The sequence below is a fragment of the Phoenix dactylifera genome, chromosome 9 (assembly GCF_051530095.1).
Source record: "Phoenix dactylifera cultivar Ajwa chromosome 9, Ajwa_hap1_PhDact_Kaust_v1.1, whole genome shotgun sequence".
NCBI classification, from domain to species: Eukaryota; Viridiplantae; Streptophyta; class Magnoliopsida; order Arecales; family Arecaceae; genus Phoenix; species Phoenix dactylifera.
In genome coordinates this window covers 3,449,741-3,466,662 of record NC_143198.1, presented here as the reverse complement: position 1 = coordinate 3,466,662, position 16,922 = coordinate 3,449,741, and the positions used below count along the sequence as shown (strand labels likewise).

At 36.5% G+C, this 16,922-nt stretch overlaps 1 protein-coding gene across 2 annotated transcripts; it reads right to left on the bottom strand.

The window, feature by feature from the left end:
* Positions 1–2,216: 2,216 nt before the first annotated feature.
* LOC103709210 (putative prolyl 4-hydroxylase 9) lies at positions 2,217–9,823 on the bottom strand. Of its 2 annotated transcripts, XM_008794439.5 has the most exons (8): positions 9,485–9,823; positions 9,280–9,402; positions 8,230–8,387; positions 7,439–7,541; positions 6,113–6,208; positions 4,640–4,705; positions 4,441–4,560; positions 2,217–2,479 (listed from the first exon to the last, which is right to left on the bottom strand). In XM_008794439.5, exons 1-8 carry the CDS (start codon positions 9,611–9,613, stop codon positions 2,390–2,392), a joined length of 885 nt encoding a protein of 294 aa, XP_008792661.3. In that variant the 5' UTR covers positions 9,614–9,823; the 3' UTR covers positions 2,217–2,389. The 2 variants fall into 2 exon arrangements, with proteins under 2 accessions (XP_008792661.3, XP_089781352.1); XM_089925226.1 differs by lacking the exon at positions 6,113–6,208.
* Between the last annotated feature and the right edge of the window lie 7,099 nt (positions 9,824–16,922).

Sequence of the window (16,922 nt, the reverse complement as noted above, 5' to 3'; positions counted from 1 at the left end):
ATGGATTGGGGGGGGGGGGGGGGGGGGTGGATGGCAAAAATTTCAAAGAGAAAACTAGCCGTTACGGTCACGTTCCCCAATTAAAGATTTTCCTTTTTTTTTATTTTCCACGACCGGATTCGATGGACGGGTGCGTCGGACAAGGAAAATGACGTTTACTGACTCGCGCACAGGATTTTATATGCGGGAAGACAGTCTACCGTCCACGTTGTATGGTGAGAACAATTCCATCCGTTCGTAAAAGGTGTCGAGCACGGGCGTCTCTTTTCCTACCATGTAACGCCCATAAATGGTAACAGCAGCGCCGGTGGATGTCCGGAACCGGAATGTTCACGGTTCTATTGGACTCGTCTAATGAAGCATAGGAGATTATCCGAAAATTCAAAATAATTTTACAAAATGTAGTAATTAGATGCCAAGATTACGCGATTTTCAAGATAATGTAATAATAAGCTTTAGTTGTCTCGCCAGCCAAATCATTCTTGGTTCCAAGTCTCATGTAGGCGAAAGAATGCGAGTTTGTATTTGCTTGTAAGGAAAACCAAGTGTAGATCCTCTATTTTGGATAATTTTTTCCAGCTCGGTGTAACTGCATCACTGACATCTATATGATTCTGTTTTTTTAATCAGACGTAGATGATTGCAGAATCCAGGATTCTTTTTAGTTTCTGTCATCAAAAGCTCCCCAAATATTACTTGTAGATGGGTGCTAACTGGTTCTGTTATCGATAGATGATCAAGCTGATAACGTAAGCAAGATCCAAATTGGACCATTTAAATGTGTCCCCTATCTATGAAGGATGCAAAATATATTGTCACAAGTCAACGCCTCACTCAAAAAATACTATCTAAAAGATAATCTCTAAGTTTTTTTATCTTGTATAAGTACCAAAGATCTATCCAGTGAATAACTGATATGCATTATAATGTTATACTGCTGATATGTAAGAGTCGCAATATGAGCATTATTGGATATTTTGTTTGCCAAATTCAGCAAATACAATAATTCTTGGATATCTACAATATGCTACTATTTTAATACAAAAATCAAGTGGTTCAAATAGATTCCTTCACATTGTTTCGTTGTTATATATACCATTGTAATATCCAAAATATATGTCAACCTTTTTTCCCCCTTCACGGCCAAGTAACACTACGTGGACCTATAATTGTTTCAACCTTTGAGGCCACAATTGTTAAAACCTGATGACAAGAATACTATAACCGTGTCTTCAACTAATGAGACACTGTGCCCTGACTAAGTCCTTTTAGGTATTAGAACAAAATAGGTAAAAAAATCACTTAACATTCTGATTGATTTAAATAACTAGAATCTGTCAATTGGCAACTTGTGTGTTGCACCCAAAAGATCTGGCTGGCTGGTACCGGGAGCCAACCCAACACATGATGGACCCAGAGGTGAAACCAACTCAATCCATCTGTATACGTAGCAGCCATGCCCCCTGGCTAACTCTCCTTGAATCCTGATGTTCATCACCACCTGCTCCATAGACAGAGAACAAGAAAGAGAGTACTACAATTCCCAGCCACCTTGATTAAGAAACCTGAGCTAAACCTTTAGGAACCTCTCTCAGATATATTAATGTCTCATCCAGATATCGTAAGACTAATTACAGGCATCCAGGATTGCTGTACCAGCAGTTGGAAGAGGAAATTTTATTTTCTCAAAAAAAAAAGGAAATACTAAAATAGATCTGATTTATGGTGAAAATATAACATGGACAAATACCAAATCAGGTTGCTTTCCCTGTTAAAGATCATAGTGCAAACAAAGGCGATTTATTGATGAGTTCAATACTACAGCTACATAAAATTTTTCATCAGATTATGCACGCTAAGCACATAATTTATATTGTGTGGCTCAAGGTCAACAGACAGCCCTCCTGGCCATCTTATCTATTAGACTTTCAGCAAAATATGGAAGTGCTTTCTTGCTAAGATCAGTAAAGCATCCCATAATTTACATAGAGCATTTCGTATTTAAATCTACATAAAAATTACTTGTTTGAATTTTCTGTATCAAGTATATGATAAGACCATGCCAGCAGTAGTACCATAGTAGTCACTGAATAACGAGCATGTGACTCGTAAGTAGCAGCTCACTTTACATAACAAAATAAAAAGCTTTTTGCTCCCCCAAAAGAAGTTTTTTTAATCCAGTTGGAAAACAAAGGTATTTGATTCAGATGGGGAGATTTCATATTTAAATTGGATATTGACAGGATTTTACTCTTCCAAATCAGTGGCTTTTCTATAAGTTACATTTAATACGCCAAGATGCCCATACATTGTGAACATATAAATTTAAACACATGACTGCGGAAAAAAAGGGGGAGAGATTCTCTAAAATTGAAGCATATGGTAAAAATTACATTAGCTCTTTAGTGCGATCTCTGATCCACTTTGTCGCCACCCATTTCTCACCTTTAATCACCGGACAGCTACCGTGAAGTGATGTCTGCATATACAACAAATTCCAATCAATCAAAATAACTCTGAAACCTGCCTTTATTCTTCACCCTATATTTCAAGCTCACACCCTAACAAGAGGTGCGAATGGGAGCATTTATAGACATAATTTAAGAATCCAATTCCAGTGTCTACATGTGAACTTTGTGCGTTGAAAATTATAGGAACTAGCACACCACCATCAAGTTGATCTCAGAACATGAGATGTTGGTTGTCGAGCTCTGTAATCTATCAGAATTTCCAAGTTCTTTCTCAATCGATACTATTTCAAGAAAATTTCATATTCATATCTTAAAATATGTCTTTATGTCTTTGAAAAAAACAAGTGCATAAAAAGTTAGATTTAACCCAAGGTCCATCTGGTTCGGAGCGTACTGAGCCGTACCGGCGGCAGACCGGGATGGTTCCGGATTCAAAATGGTTAACCGGCGGGAGGCACAAAGGGAGAAGGAAAGAGAAGAAAAGAGAGAGAGGGGGGAAGGGAGAGAGAGAGGAAGGACCGCCGGAGGGCCGGAGCAAGGAGGGATCCGTCGGGGCCTTTTTTTATTTTGAAAATTTTAAGTGAAGTCAGCAAGGGGTTTGCCGACTTCACTTAAAATTTTCAAGTAAAGTTGGCAAACCCCTTGCAAACTTCACTTAAAATTTTCAAAATAAAAAAAGATCTCGATGGACCCCTGTTTCAGAGAGGTGCGGACGGCCGGAGCAAGGGCTCCGACCCTCCGGCGGCCCTCCCCTCCTCTTTCTCTCTCTCTTCCTCTCTCCCGTACTCTCTCTCCCTCGCCCTCTCTATTGTGTCGGTACGAACCTGGCATGGAACAACACGGGGGCAAGCCGAACTGTGCTACCGGCCGACCGATACAGGCTCCAGGCCCTGACCCTTAAAAAAATGTCGTTGTACCGAAGAAAAAGAATGTCAGACATTGAGCACATGCTTCGATGCATAATCATTGTTATCCCTAATGTCATAATAATCCTCAATCAAGTATACATTGTTCATAATAATGACACTCTAACTATGTAGCTCTTTTCTATCCTTCACGAGCCCTTAAAAGTTGAAAGCTTTAAAAAATGATGAACATAATTCATATATTCAATACAGGTTTTGGTGCATATCATGCTATATGCAGTTCTATTTTCTTTCATTCATGGTTAAAAAGACAATTCTTTAATATTGAGTCATCCATATCACATATTTTCTTTCTTTGTTCAATTTCATACAGCTTCCCAGGAAATACTACATGACTAAAATTTCAGGAGACACCATGTTCCTCATCCTGCTTTATAGAAAAGAAGATAGCACTTCATGATAACCCAACTATGACAAAGCGCTTCCTTCAGAAAGCTGAATGGTCATTGCTACACTAGCTGCTTGGAGGGATGAAATACGGGGAAATACAGTAACAGTGGAAAAGTAGGAAACCCAACATAAAAGTTTCTTGTCTGGTTCATTTCATTAATTTCCAAAGAACCTTCAGTTTATTACTTTTAATTTCCTAGTCCATCTTCTAAACTTTTCATTCCCCTGCAACATGTAACCTTATTATTTGCTTATTGCTACTAACCTTATAAATCTCAATTGCTCCTCTGGCAAAATCGTGCCAGGTTTTTAGCCAGTATAGTTATCCATGCAAAGATATATCGCATATAACTACGTAAATATCAAACTAAATAATGCAAACTGGGAACCTGTCACACTAGTAAGCACATTCTCTAGTTCCCTATAAATTTAAAGACCATCAATAGTGATCAAATAGCTTGTATTTACCGTAGCAAAGTGATCTTGATATAGATCAGCACTTGTAATCTGACTTACTAATCAGATTGAAAGGCTATCAATTTTGTTATCTTGCATCATCTGTCAGCAGAGAATTATGCAAGCGCACAAACTTCTACAAACTTCTACAAAGGAATCAGGTATTATTGTGAAAGAGCTAAAGATAGAGAACTTACTGGGTCAATTGTGCCATTTGTAAACAGCGAATAAAATAAAAGACCATCCCCTTGGCGTGGTTTCACCTTCAAACCAATGCACTTCTCATAATCATAACCAATGTCCATATTTAATCCATTCTGCAAAACAAAATGGAACCTTATATTACAACTGCAGTAATTTTTAATTTCAGAAAGAGCAGCAATCAAACCTTTTTACCTCAAAAGGAAACATAGTTTCTCCCCCTTCTTCAACATCCGATAAGTACAGTAAGAAAGAAGCTACCTGAGAGATTATATAAACATGTAAAAAAAAAAAAAAAACTTGTTTCTTCAAGTTATAAGCACCAAATTGAAATCAAGCAATTACAAGATTAGGTGCAAAAAACCGAAAAGGAAGTTCGCCCATAGCAAGAAAGGAAAATATGAGGCCATTAACCGAAGTACTGGACAAAAGTAAAATGTAAAGCAAGTCATCTCAGGGTAAGATTTCTAGGTTGCCAATATATGTAATTGAGCTATATAGATTCAGATAATAAGAAAGAAAGAATGTTACTAATCATTTGGAAGGTGCCAATTGACATAACCCATCTAAGAAGCCCAAAAAAAAATGATAATACCAAATAACTAAATAAATATGTAGGCTTCATGTTTTCCACTGAGAAGCAAAAGCTGAAACAAAAATAATGTTATTGCAAGAGACGCCTATGGCAACAAACGTAAGGTGAAAAGAATAAATAAAATATGCTAAACAAGCACAGATTTTGTGTATGCTCATTTACATGCTGACATGGCAGCATCAAAGTAAGTGAGTGTCCTCTAATACAAAGTATTTTCTACCTCACATAATAAATGTTGCCTACCAGAGGGCAGGTCAAAATTTTAAAAACTTAAACTCTCATAAAAAGTACTTATGTTTGCATACACAGTCATATAACTTTAAAAATTCAGCGATATTGAGCACAAATATAATCTGGAAGACCACAAAGTCATGCACTAAATCATAGAAATAACGTTGAAGAATATAGTCTTATCTTGCTGATCCTTAATATCCAGGGCAATTTGTAAATCAACTATAACAGATCAGACCAAAATATCAAACTGTTGCAATTATTTTCATAATTTAACCCAGCAACCATATCTTGGGATTTTCTGAGTTGATAAATCAGTATATCAGATATGTTGACAAAATGTTTCAAATCAGAATCTCGGCTACCATGTCATTTTACTTACCTGAGATTTTTTTGACACGCACAAGTATACATCACTTAGTGGTGAACAGTTAACAGAACATTTTTAAGGCAAAAGTAAGTTTCATTATAATAATTACGAATTTCCACTAAAGGGAATGGACATGGACATTAATGAACCTAAGTTTAAATTAAAAGTGGAGTTGTTTTCTTGGACTAATTTATAGTTCCTGCCCATGGGTAATATGACCTACCACTGTTGATACCAAGCTATTCATATGTAAGACACATGTACAAGCATACTCAATAGAAAATGTGACTTGCCATGGAACTAATCCATCAAACAAGCTAAAAATGCCTCAGTATGCACATGTGCACGATAACATATTGAAAGTTCCAATGCAAGTAATGGAAAACGTGCTACGTCAGAAATCAAATACCTATGGAAAGTAAAAGAATATTAAGCATTAATCACACAAAATTTTAGGCCTCTAAATGTGTACCCTCTGGCTCTTCTGCGGACCATATTCAGATGGGTTGAATGCATCATAATGTGCAGCATACCTCTGCCCAATCTCATAGCGCAAGACATTGAATGACTGCAACATGGTGATAACCCCTCATGTTACTTATAAAGTATTTCATAGTTATCCAAAATTGAGAAGCAACTAACTTAACAAAGGAAAAGATAGAGAAAGAGTATAACTTTGGATGCCATATGAATATCAGAGTACCAAGATGCACGGAGATTATTTTAATTTATGGGTTCTCATTTACAGGATATTTTATACGAGTCAGAAAACTTCAAACATCCTAACACCATGTCCTGTAATTTTTGAATTGCATCCAGAACATGAAATGCTCAAGCTTCTACCCTAATTAGATCTTCTTTGACATTTAACTGCATATATTTTAAATTGGATGTTACTACTTCAATTTTACCAGATCAGTAAATTCTCTTTCAGAAGATCTAGGACTTCATGGTGAAGACACAGAAGCAATTCTTACCGCACTTCTCTGTCTCTAGAATTTCATATATTGAATGTAGGCTTTGTGTGCAATATTAGGTATCTTTCCACTTTGGGCCTTTGGCATAGACAACATATGCTGTCTCAAGCTTATTATTCATTCCAATAACTATGTTGGAATTTTTATATAGCAAGGAACTTTGAAATCTTGGAATAAGAAAGTTGTCTTCAAAGATAAGCAATAATTGCTGATCTCAGGCTGCTCCTCAGGAAGAAATAATGTCAGTCGTTTTTCCCTTGAAGCTTTGATAGCACATGATGTCTTCTTCATCACAATATTCTTAGACCACCTCCACTTCAATGTCTTCCTTTAATTGATCAAGATTGACAAGTTTTTTCTATACTCATTTGGAAGAACAATATTCTCCTCTTCTCGCTTTAGAAATTTCAAGTTGCTTGGAAACAATCCCGAATCTCAATCATGGAATACATTATACATGAAAGCAAGTTGCTACAGGCTTTCAGGCTGATTCTTGTTAGGAATTCATTAAAAGTGAATTGAACCCATGAGCTGAAATTGGTCAAAACAGTTGATATCAACTGGACTCGAAACATAGGTACCCAGTTAGACATCATACCAAAAGGGAGTAATATTGGTCGACACAAAAAAGAATTTCATTTAAAATCACATGGTCAGATGCCCACATATGGAAACATAGGGCAATTTCCTAGAGATGTTTGTCCAAAACAAAGCACTTAAAAGAAAACGTCAATCCATGAATAAAGGGCAATTGTGTAAAACAATATAGGGCAGTTCGGTACCATAGAGTATCTTATTCATGAAAATGTGCAGAGCAATACCTCCCCGTGGTCTCTTGGGATCATTGTAGCCCTAGCAATTTTTCGTTCAATATAGTCCAAGACTCTAGTTGGATCTTCCGATGCACTGATGAAAGTGCCAGAACTGTTGCCAATTGCTAAGAGTAATCAATTTACCACAGGACATGGCAAATCATAATAGAATTTCAAGATATATGGCATTCTGTCTGCATGGCAGGAAAAGCAAGAATGTATGTTGTTGTTCACCAAAAGGAATTAAAGAACTACAGAGACCAGGCATATGTCGAAGAGAGAAATGCATTACTGTTGGTTAGATGCTAAATCACTAACACAGACATAAAGCTCCCACAATTTAGCTGAATAAATTCAGATTACTGAGAAGGTGCAAGTATAAAAAAAAAGACAAACAATTTTGATCATAATCTACTTATTTGTTTTGCATGTTAATGCATCTATTGTCAAATAACATACTATCTAAAACTAAACCAAAGAAAGAAAAGATGATTTTACCAAACCATCACCAAGAAATTTATTATATTGAAATCAATATCACAAAGTAGCGCTTTTAACTGTTAAGAAGCTAAAAGCCAACAACTCATCATTTCTCTACTATATTAAAATCACTGTCAACTTAACCGATACATGAACACAAGGAGAAGCTTGGGTCATTTATGAAAAGTGTACATAACACAACTACAGCAAATTTTCGGTGCAAAAGATTGCTGGCAAAGATGCAGCCTTAGCACCATCCCTCATCGTGAAATATATTTTGTTAATTTTTCTCTGCAGTTATATATAGCGAAAATAGTTACCTTGTTCTTATTCCTTTAGTGTTCTCTTCAGTTTCTCCTTTCCGTAGCGCCAATGTTGATGGCCTAAGCTTTGACTTTGTGATTCGCATTACAGCCTGACACTGTTCTGCTGTTGCAAATTCTGGAAAATATAATGCACGAGGTTTCCAGCTCAAAACCTGCTCTCAAGCACCAACGTTTTTACATAACTAGTTATTCAAAATCTGAAAGTAATAGAGTTCACATGACTGGGAGAATTTTGGAGAACCAACACAACAATTGCATGATGTCATGTAAATAAATATTTGTCCACAGTAAGTTGGAAATCTTAAATATCATCTGAGGATTAACTACATAACACAATAAGAAAAAGGTTGCTTCATGGCAGGTGGTGTTACATTTCATTGTTGCGAGTTTTGGCCGATCACAAGTAAGAAATAAACTACAATTAGGTCAGTCATGCAAATCCCTCTGCAACTCTCAGTGAACCAAGATTTCTCATGGTTTTTACTCACTTGAAGCAGTTCTAGTAGAGACTGTGCATGGATAATTTGTGATCCTGTTATTACTGCAGCCAATGACAGATATAACTGCCTTATTTAGCCATATGTTAGGATTTTAGATAACCAAACCTTTACAAATCAAACTTAGTTCAGACAAGTCATTCAATACTCAAAATTACATTTTTTTTTTCTGCTAATATTAAAAGAAACATATCTATTATCCTTCAGCATTGATAATTGTGCGTCAGCTCAATGTAAGTTCAATGAGTTCTTATAGATAAAGACAACCAAATTTTATTCTAATTCAAAGAACAATTTTCTTTGTGTGCTTCGCACGAATGGACATAAATTCATTCTTTTTCAATGATAATTGTAACAATTTCACATAACGATCCAATTCCTAACAGGCAGGTATCGAGGCATCGGCACAATATATGTATCAAATCAACTCGTCCTTGCAATAACTGTAAGATACTCTTTACCAAATTTTATCGGAACAAAACCCAACCAGATATAAAACAAACCAAACTAGGGCTAAAACTGGGAAGATAAAGCAGAAGCGGAGAACCTGAAACGGGATCGATGAGATCATAGATTCACCAGTCTCCCCGTGGGCCATGGCCCGCCATTCCCCCTCTTCCTCGAGCTCCTCCAGCACCCTCGCCCGCGGCACTCCACCAACCGGAATATTCTACAAGAAGGGAAAGATACAACGATCGAAACAAGCACCACGGACGGAGAGGGAGAGATAGGATTCTAGGGCTAGGGCTCACCTGGGAAAGGAGAATGGATCCGAAGAAGCCGGCGAGGCAAAAGAGGGAGCAGAAGAGGAGCACGGCGGGGAGGCCAAGCTTGGTCCTCCCCAGGACCACGAGGGTCGATCTCCCTTTGTTTCCTTTCATGGAAGCGGATGTATGACTCGCTTGGAAGAGAGAAGAGATGAAGAGATGAAAGAAAAGAGACGAGAGATTTGGAGGACACTGAACCGGGATCTCCGGGGCGTCCGAGGAGAATCGAGTCACCGCCCTCTTCCGTTTTAAACCTCCCACCTCCCTTGCTGAGAACTTTTTAATTAATTAGATGAGCAAAACGGTATAGCTCTAGATTTGGTTAGTACTTAATAAATACCTACCCTTCTTATAACCCTCTTTGATAATTAAAAAAATATTATATTATTAATATTTGATATATATATATAATAAAATATTTAAAATATAATTTATTATACTCAAATATCATTAAAATTTATTACTTAATATATAATAATTATTAATAATCCCAGCATAGAAGCCTTTACTATTAAAATTTTTCTATTGATTATAGTTTATTATATTATTATATTATATTTTAGAAAATAATTTAAAAAAATCGTTACCTGCATATTGTGTTGGACTAATATTAATAATATCGGTATTAATGATAGGAGCTTATGCACAGCTCAACTTGTGCAAGCTTTTTATTTGGCATACGATGCTGGTATTATTAATATCGATATTAATGTAGAAGTTTTGATGCGATAATTATTAAAATTCAACGCAACAAAAATTTAGCTACTAAAGCTTTCTATTTATAATAATTTTTTATATTGTTATTATGTATTTCAAAAATAATTAGAACAAAAAATTGTACTTGATGCATCACATGAATTATATACCATTTCTATCCGTCTTTATTCCATGCTCCCATCTCTAACAATGGATGTGATTGTTAGTCTTATCTCTCTCTCTCACTATTCTTCTCCATCTGATCCAAGTCAGTGTTACTACAAATGATTACCGATGAAGTTACCATTATCTTTTTTTTTAAGATTGCGAGGGGCTAGTTTTATCTATTTACCGTTGACAAAAACTTTACTAGCTTATAAGTTGGTATTTTATATTTGACACATTTGATAAATATGATTTAAGTCTCTTCATAAAATTAAAAGATCAAAGCAGGGATAAAAAAATAGGATACAAAAATGCAATGAGCTCCACTTTGGTAATTTGCCTGATACAAAAGAGAAGACAATTCTTAAGTCTTTTGTTGATTCCGCATCACCTTTCCTCTACCTTTCTGTTTGACCATCAATTTCTATACGACATAGTCGATCTACTTATTTTAATATAAATTTAGAAACTAAAATTCTAATTGATGTGGCATTAAAGATGGCGCAACCAAATTTGACTAACTCACAGCTGACATAACAGCCCCGATGCCTCCTCAACATGATTATATCGAGTCAACTCCCGCCGATCAGACGGTTAAGCTAAGTAGACCAGAAGCAACAAACCTTTAATATCGAGTTCCTCAACTCAACTAAGCAACCACTTAGCTCAGCACCAAGCCAACCAGAGCTCTCTCACCTTAGACAACAGATAGAAACATACTTCCTTCACTATTTCTGGAATTAAAATTTGCACCCACTCATTCAGAAGCTATATATGGTATGATGCTTGGCCGTCAAAATTGTGATTTGAGGCGATTGCAACCGGATCTCATGCAGTTACGGTGGAGCCTCCAATAAGTATACCAGAGTTCCAGGTCGTTAGAATATAATCTCTATAGATTCTATATCCCTCATCTATGAATAAATCCAGAAATCCTTCATAAAAAGTAACTGCTAAATTTTAATTAAATAAAATTTTATCTCTCCAATTTCTTTTTCGTTCCCATACAAATACTTTTTATAACTTAAATATTAGCCATATCAACGAGCTAGTGGCAACACTATCACTCTCTAACCTATTTAGGAACACCTTTCCTGGAATGCTCTTCAGCTGTTACATCCATCTTCATTCCAAATCTTTTTGTCAGGGCTAGAACCAGCCATCTGTCATTTACTCTAAAAAATTATCTATAGAAGGTAATTATTTTTTATTTGGTACAACGGCTGCTCATCCTACTTTAGTGTAGGTGCAGCCAACCAAATCAACAGCAAAGACATGGCACAGCGGTGCAGGAGGGACTCCCTGATGAGTCCAGAGGATCTTTTCGGAATGCTGAGCTGCATAGGTAGCCATCCAATCGGCGGCTCGATTTGCCTCCTGGTAGACATGCACAACCTAAAATGTGCTGCATCTTTCCAGCATGTGCCGGACGTCATGAAGTAGGGGATCACTCGCACTATATATATAAAAGGATACTATGTCATGAACCTAAAAAGAAAAACAAAAAAAAAAATCATGGACTTCTCTCAAACGGTAGAAGTATAAGAGGTAAATAGAAGTATATGAGGTAAATAAGAAAAGATTCATCGCCTCCCTCCCTGGGCATGGCATGTGCCCATGCCTAGCAGTAGCGTCAGCAATTTCATCTTTGGTGCAAACTCGTCTCCTGTCCGACGCGACAGGCATCCAACATGAGACAGCCAAGCCACGCATGGCAGTGGCTGGGACGGTAGATATGCACTGGATCCAACTGAACTCAAAACTAGCCTGGATCTAGCATCCGCTCGTGCTCCACTCCACTCGATCGCTTCGTTTCGAGAACTCCTCGCCGGCAGTGTTCCCGGATCTCGGCAGTCTCCTCCCGCCGCCGGCCTTCGTGTGGCTGCAGCCTCTGGAGAGAGATCCAAAGGCCTCGGGGAGGAGGAATTGGAAGCGGCGGAGTTCTGTCGCTCGGAGCGCCATCAAGGCCAGAACTCAGAAGTAGGCCCCGGTGGGGGAGAGAAAGGAGGAGAGAGAAAGCGCCATGGCGACCGAGCGCGGCGGAACTGGGATTAGACTGAAGAGAGTTGCTACGTGGCTTCCTCATTATCATCCACGTGTTTGGTTCCAGGGTTTTAGGGCCGCTGGCTAAGCAAAGACTCGAGTTTAGGTTGGGCTTTGTCCAACCTTTTCAGGTCCATCCATAATTGATATCCTTTTAATGTTTACTTCCCTAGACTCAGTTTGATTGAGGAGAAAATAATAATTAAAAAAAAGAAAAATCAACAAAGAAAAGAAGAAAGAAAAAAAAAATCAAACATCTTTCTCGTATTCTTGCTGAAACAAGAAAGTACGAGAGTAAACTGTTGAAAAAGTGACAAAGAATGATCAAGTTATTTTAAACCATTTTGACAACTTGTTATTTTCTCTCATGATTACTACTTCTCGTAGATAAAAAGATTTGATAAAAAAAAAATTGATTCTATATTTTCTCTTTGATTTTCTCTTCTTGATATATTTTTTTTTAGTCCCAGATAAACAGAAGGAAATTTTGTCCTAACAGTGAATGATATAATTACATCGGCATTGATTGCGGTGCATATTTTGGAATAATAAATATATACCACCCTCATTGTCCATTCTTACGTACAAATTCTCTTTCTTGGCGCCTTGCATGGCAGGAGACGACGATGATTCAAAGCTGGCCACCCTCCAATTATTGGAGGATACGGCTGGGAAATACTATTATGGAAAAGATCTAGCATATGGACCAGCGAAAGGCTGGTAATCTTTTCCCCAAATCAAGGTTAGATATCCATTTAGTTCTTACATCTTGTTAACAATTTGCTAACCAAGTTCCAACTACAGTTCTCACCTTGATGCCAATAGTCTGCTGCTCATATTTTAATAGAAAAGAAATCCCCTTTCAAACTGTTTGGATGATTAGGCTGGAAATTATGTAAAATTTGTTGATTAAGCTCGTAGAATCAATAAGATTATAGAATTACAGGCTGGGCTAAACTTATATTTAAAATAGCTTTAGAGTGAACCTCTACGAATCTTTTTTTTTTCCTATAAAATTCAGGCCAAAGCACTCCAAAATTATTCCTGGGTATTTATGAATATAGGTTTAACCCAGACTGTAATCTTATGTTCTAATTGATTATACTAGCTTAATCCATGAATTGTATAAAATTTTCAGCCCAAACTATCCAAACGGGCTCTTTGTGTGTACTCAACACCATTATGACCTAGACAATAATCCATAGCCATGGCTAACTCTAGTAATCTGATCTCACTAATGAAACAATCTAAGCACTGTTATGATGCCTAGAGATATCACATTCCTATAATTTTTCGTACATGTCTTCAATCTAAAAAATGGAACCAGCAATTTAGACAAATAGAGAATGCCCAAAAAGAGAAAAAAAATGGATGTCAATGAGAATGCGGCAGGCAAGCAGATCTCACAATGCCAAGATGTGTAAGATACTGCTTATCACCATATTACGTTGAAAAAGTTAACCTGATGTCTTGTATATGTAAAGATATGAAAAAGTTCTAAATATATTTTTGTTTTTGAGAATTGAAAGAAAAATCTAAATCAATCTTCTTAACCATATGGTGTCTCCTCTTGATTTCCAAAAAAAAAAGTTCAAAAAAGCAATTGTTATAATGGTTTTTTTAGAGGTCTTATTTAACATTGTTTATATACATAATTTGCTTTTATTATAACAATCATACTATTGGAACAATCATTGTATATCAAATATGATAAACTAGTATCAAGTATCTAAATGGATCGCATATTCCTACGAGACCCACCTAGAAGGTATCTCCCTGGAGACAGCTTCCTCCAATAATTGGTGGTCGTCCCTACCTTCATTTGCCTTTTTTTTTTTCTTTGAAATAGACATGGCTAGTGAAGATAATCACAAAAGAACAAAATTTTTATATAGGATAGATCTTGATTTTTTACATTAGTTTTGTTTCTAGCTACTTGCCTACTTTATTTGGTTCTTTTTAGATAAGAAGATATGCACCATTGAAGTCTTTCTCGAAAAAAATATTTTGCTTTGACCTACTTATATCAAGATGTAAATGATGAAATTTGGTCTTGATCACTTAATATGCTACATAAGTATTTCATATTTGGTGTATGATTTAGCTTCTTGATACGTTGGATCTCGCTCTTAAATTTTATCCAATTCTCTCCAAAATAGCCGAAGTACTCTACATTAGGTATCCTCTTAAAATATTTTGAAATATACAAAAATATAATCATTGTTGATGATGGCACAACCACTAATTTTCCGATGTCTCTTATTGATTAATTACATAATAAAATTAACTTAACAACAACCATTATCCCTAGAACTAAATATGGTGATACATGTGCGCGCATATACATATATACATATGTGTATGTGTATATATATATATTTTTGTGTGGCCATGAAAATATGTAGTCACGTGAAATAACCTCAAGGATCAAGGAGACATTATATAGCAAGGAAAAGAAAAAACCATCTTGAGCATCTCTCTTTTAGTCAATCATGTGTCATCCAAAAGCAGGAACCCACCCGTTCTACAAATTAGCACACATATCTTGCTTCAGAAAATTAAAAGGAAAATGATTCAAGACATCTAGGGCTTGTTTGGTTCTCGAAAAGTATTTTTCCTTCTATGAATATGATTCCTGGAAAACAAATTTCTAGGAAGAGGATGCCTAGGAAAGTACTTTTGGAATGTTTGATTAACCATGGGAAAGTGACAAATTTACAAAGTGCTTATGTTTGGTTGGCCATCCACTTTCCTAGGATAGTTATGTATAATTTCTATTATGCCCTTAATAAAAATTAGGTCTTTAATGCCTCTTTAATACTTCTTCCGATGTTTCTCATGGAAAAAATTTTTTCATGAAATGTGGGAATCATATTTCCATGGGAATACAACTTTCTCGTCTCTCTTATTTGAAAACTTCAACCAAACAAGAGCCATCTCATTACTTTCCCGTTGAGCCTATTTTTTCTCCTTCTTTTTCCACGAACCAAACAAGCCCCTATAGAATATTAGAGTCTGAAAAGGACCCAATATCATCCAAAAGAAAGCAGCCTTCAGCAAATTGATGCCGGTTGCCATCCCTACCAGCAGGCAGCGAAGAGCACATTAGACTTGATTGATAACCTTCTCGTCTCGTCGCGCAGCGCACAAATATTCGCATTTCTCGTCATACGTTTAACTTCTTACAAGGGAAATGCTAATTCCACGAGGCCACGCATACGGAGAGACTTTTGGCAAAAAAATAAAAAAATAAAGGGTATAAATTAAAGAGAAACTTCTCACGTGCAGCCGTTCTTTTAATGCTGCATTCCCTGGGATCGCAGACGCAGATTAAAATAGGCGAAGATCCTATCCGGGCAGCAATTACGATAACAATAAAGACGAGGATGGGGAGATTCGTTACCAAATTCTCATTAGAATTCTATTTTAATAATTTTAAAATTATATTCTTAATTTTATTCTATTTAGTTATTTTTTTAGAATAGTTAACCAATCTCATCCGGACGTTAGTTTTTGAATTTAAATAGAAACCAAACATTCCATCCATATGATATTCTATTTAAAAAATATTTGATGTGTTTTTTTGCGTGATGTGAGAAAAGAGAAAGAAATTGAGAGTTGTCCTCCTTGGTGAGGCACGAGAGAGAGAGAGCACATTTTTGTGTAGCTTTTTTTTTTCGAGCATCATTTTTCTAAATTTTTGTTTGATATTTGGTATATGAAATATTTTACATTTTTATTATCCATCAAATATGAAAAAAAATATTTTTTTCAGATATTATATATTTAGACAACAATTTCTAAAAAAATATTTTAGTAAAAAAACTCTTTCCCCAGTGTCTCAGTTTTTTTTTTTAATTTTAACAGCAAGTAGAGTGGAAAGAGAGAGTGCTAGTCTGTCACAGAGAGAGAGAGCATGGGTTAAACTCTTTCAGAAATTCTCCATCCTAATCAAAATATGTATATTGAAAATAGAATAACAAACAGGAGACATCGAGGATGACCCAGTTTTGCAAGTATGCCCGAATCTCGAGAAGTCTATATATCATATCTTACTCCTTCATCCAAGGGCGGTACAGATTTGGAGCTGTCTGTCTATGCCTTTACCCTTGAGATGGAAGTCAGTGGAGGATTTGTTACAGTTCTTGAGGGACTCTTCCAGAAGGCCTAGCACAGCTGAGCTGGGGTTAGTGGTTGCCTATCTAGCTTATCATATATGGCTGGATAGGAATGGACGCTTGTTTGAGGGAAGAGGGTCGCTACCGAGGATTGTGGTGGAAAGAGCCGTGACCCAGGTTGCGGAGGTCTTTTTTTTGACTCCATCGACTTCATCTGAGTTGGTCAGGGATATCTGGGGTACCTTTTTCTGTTGTTGTAGCGCCTAGTATGCTTCTCTTTTCTAGGTATCGCCACCCTCTGGTTATCTTAAGGTAAATTTTGATGGCGATATAGTAACGGATAGAGCTTTTGGTGAAGTAGGCTTTGTTGTTAGGGACCATTATAGTAGACTGATTACAGC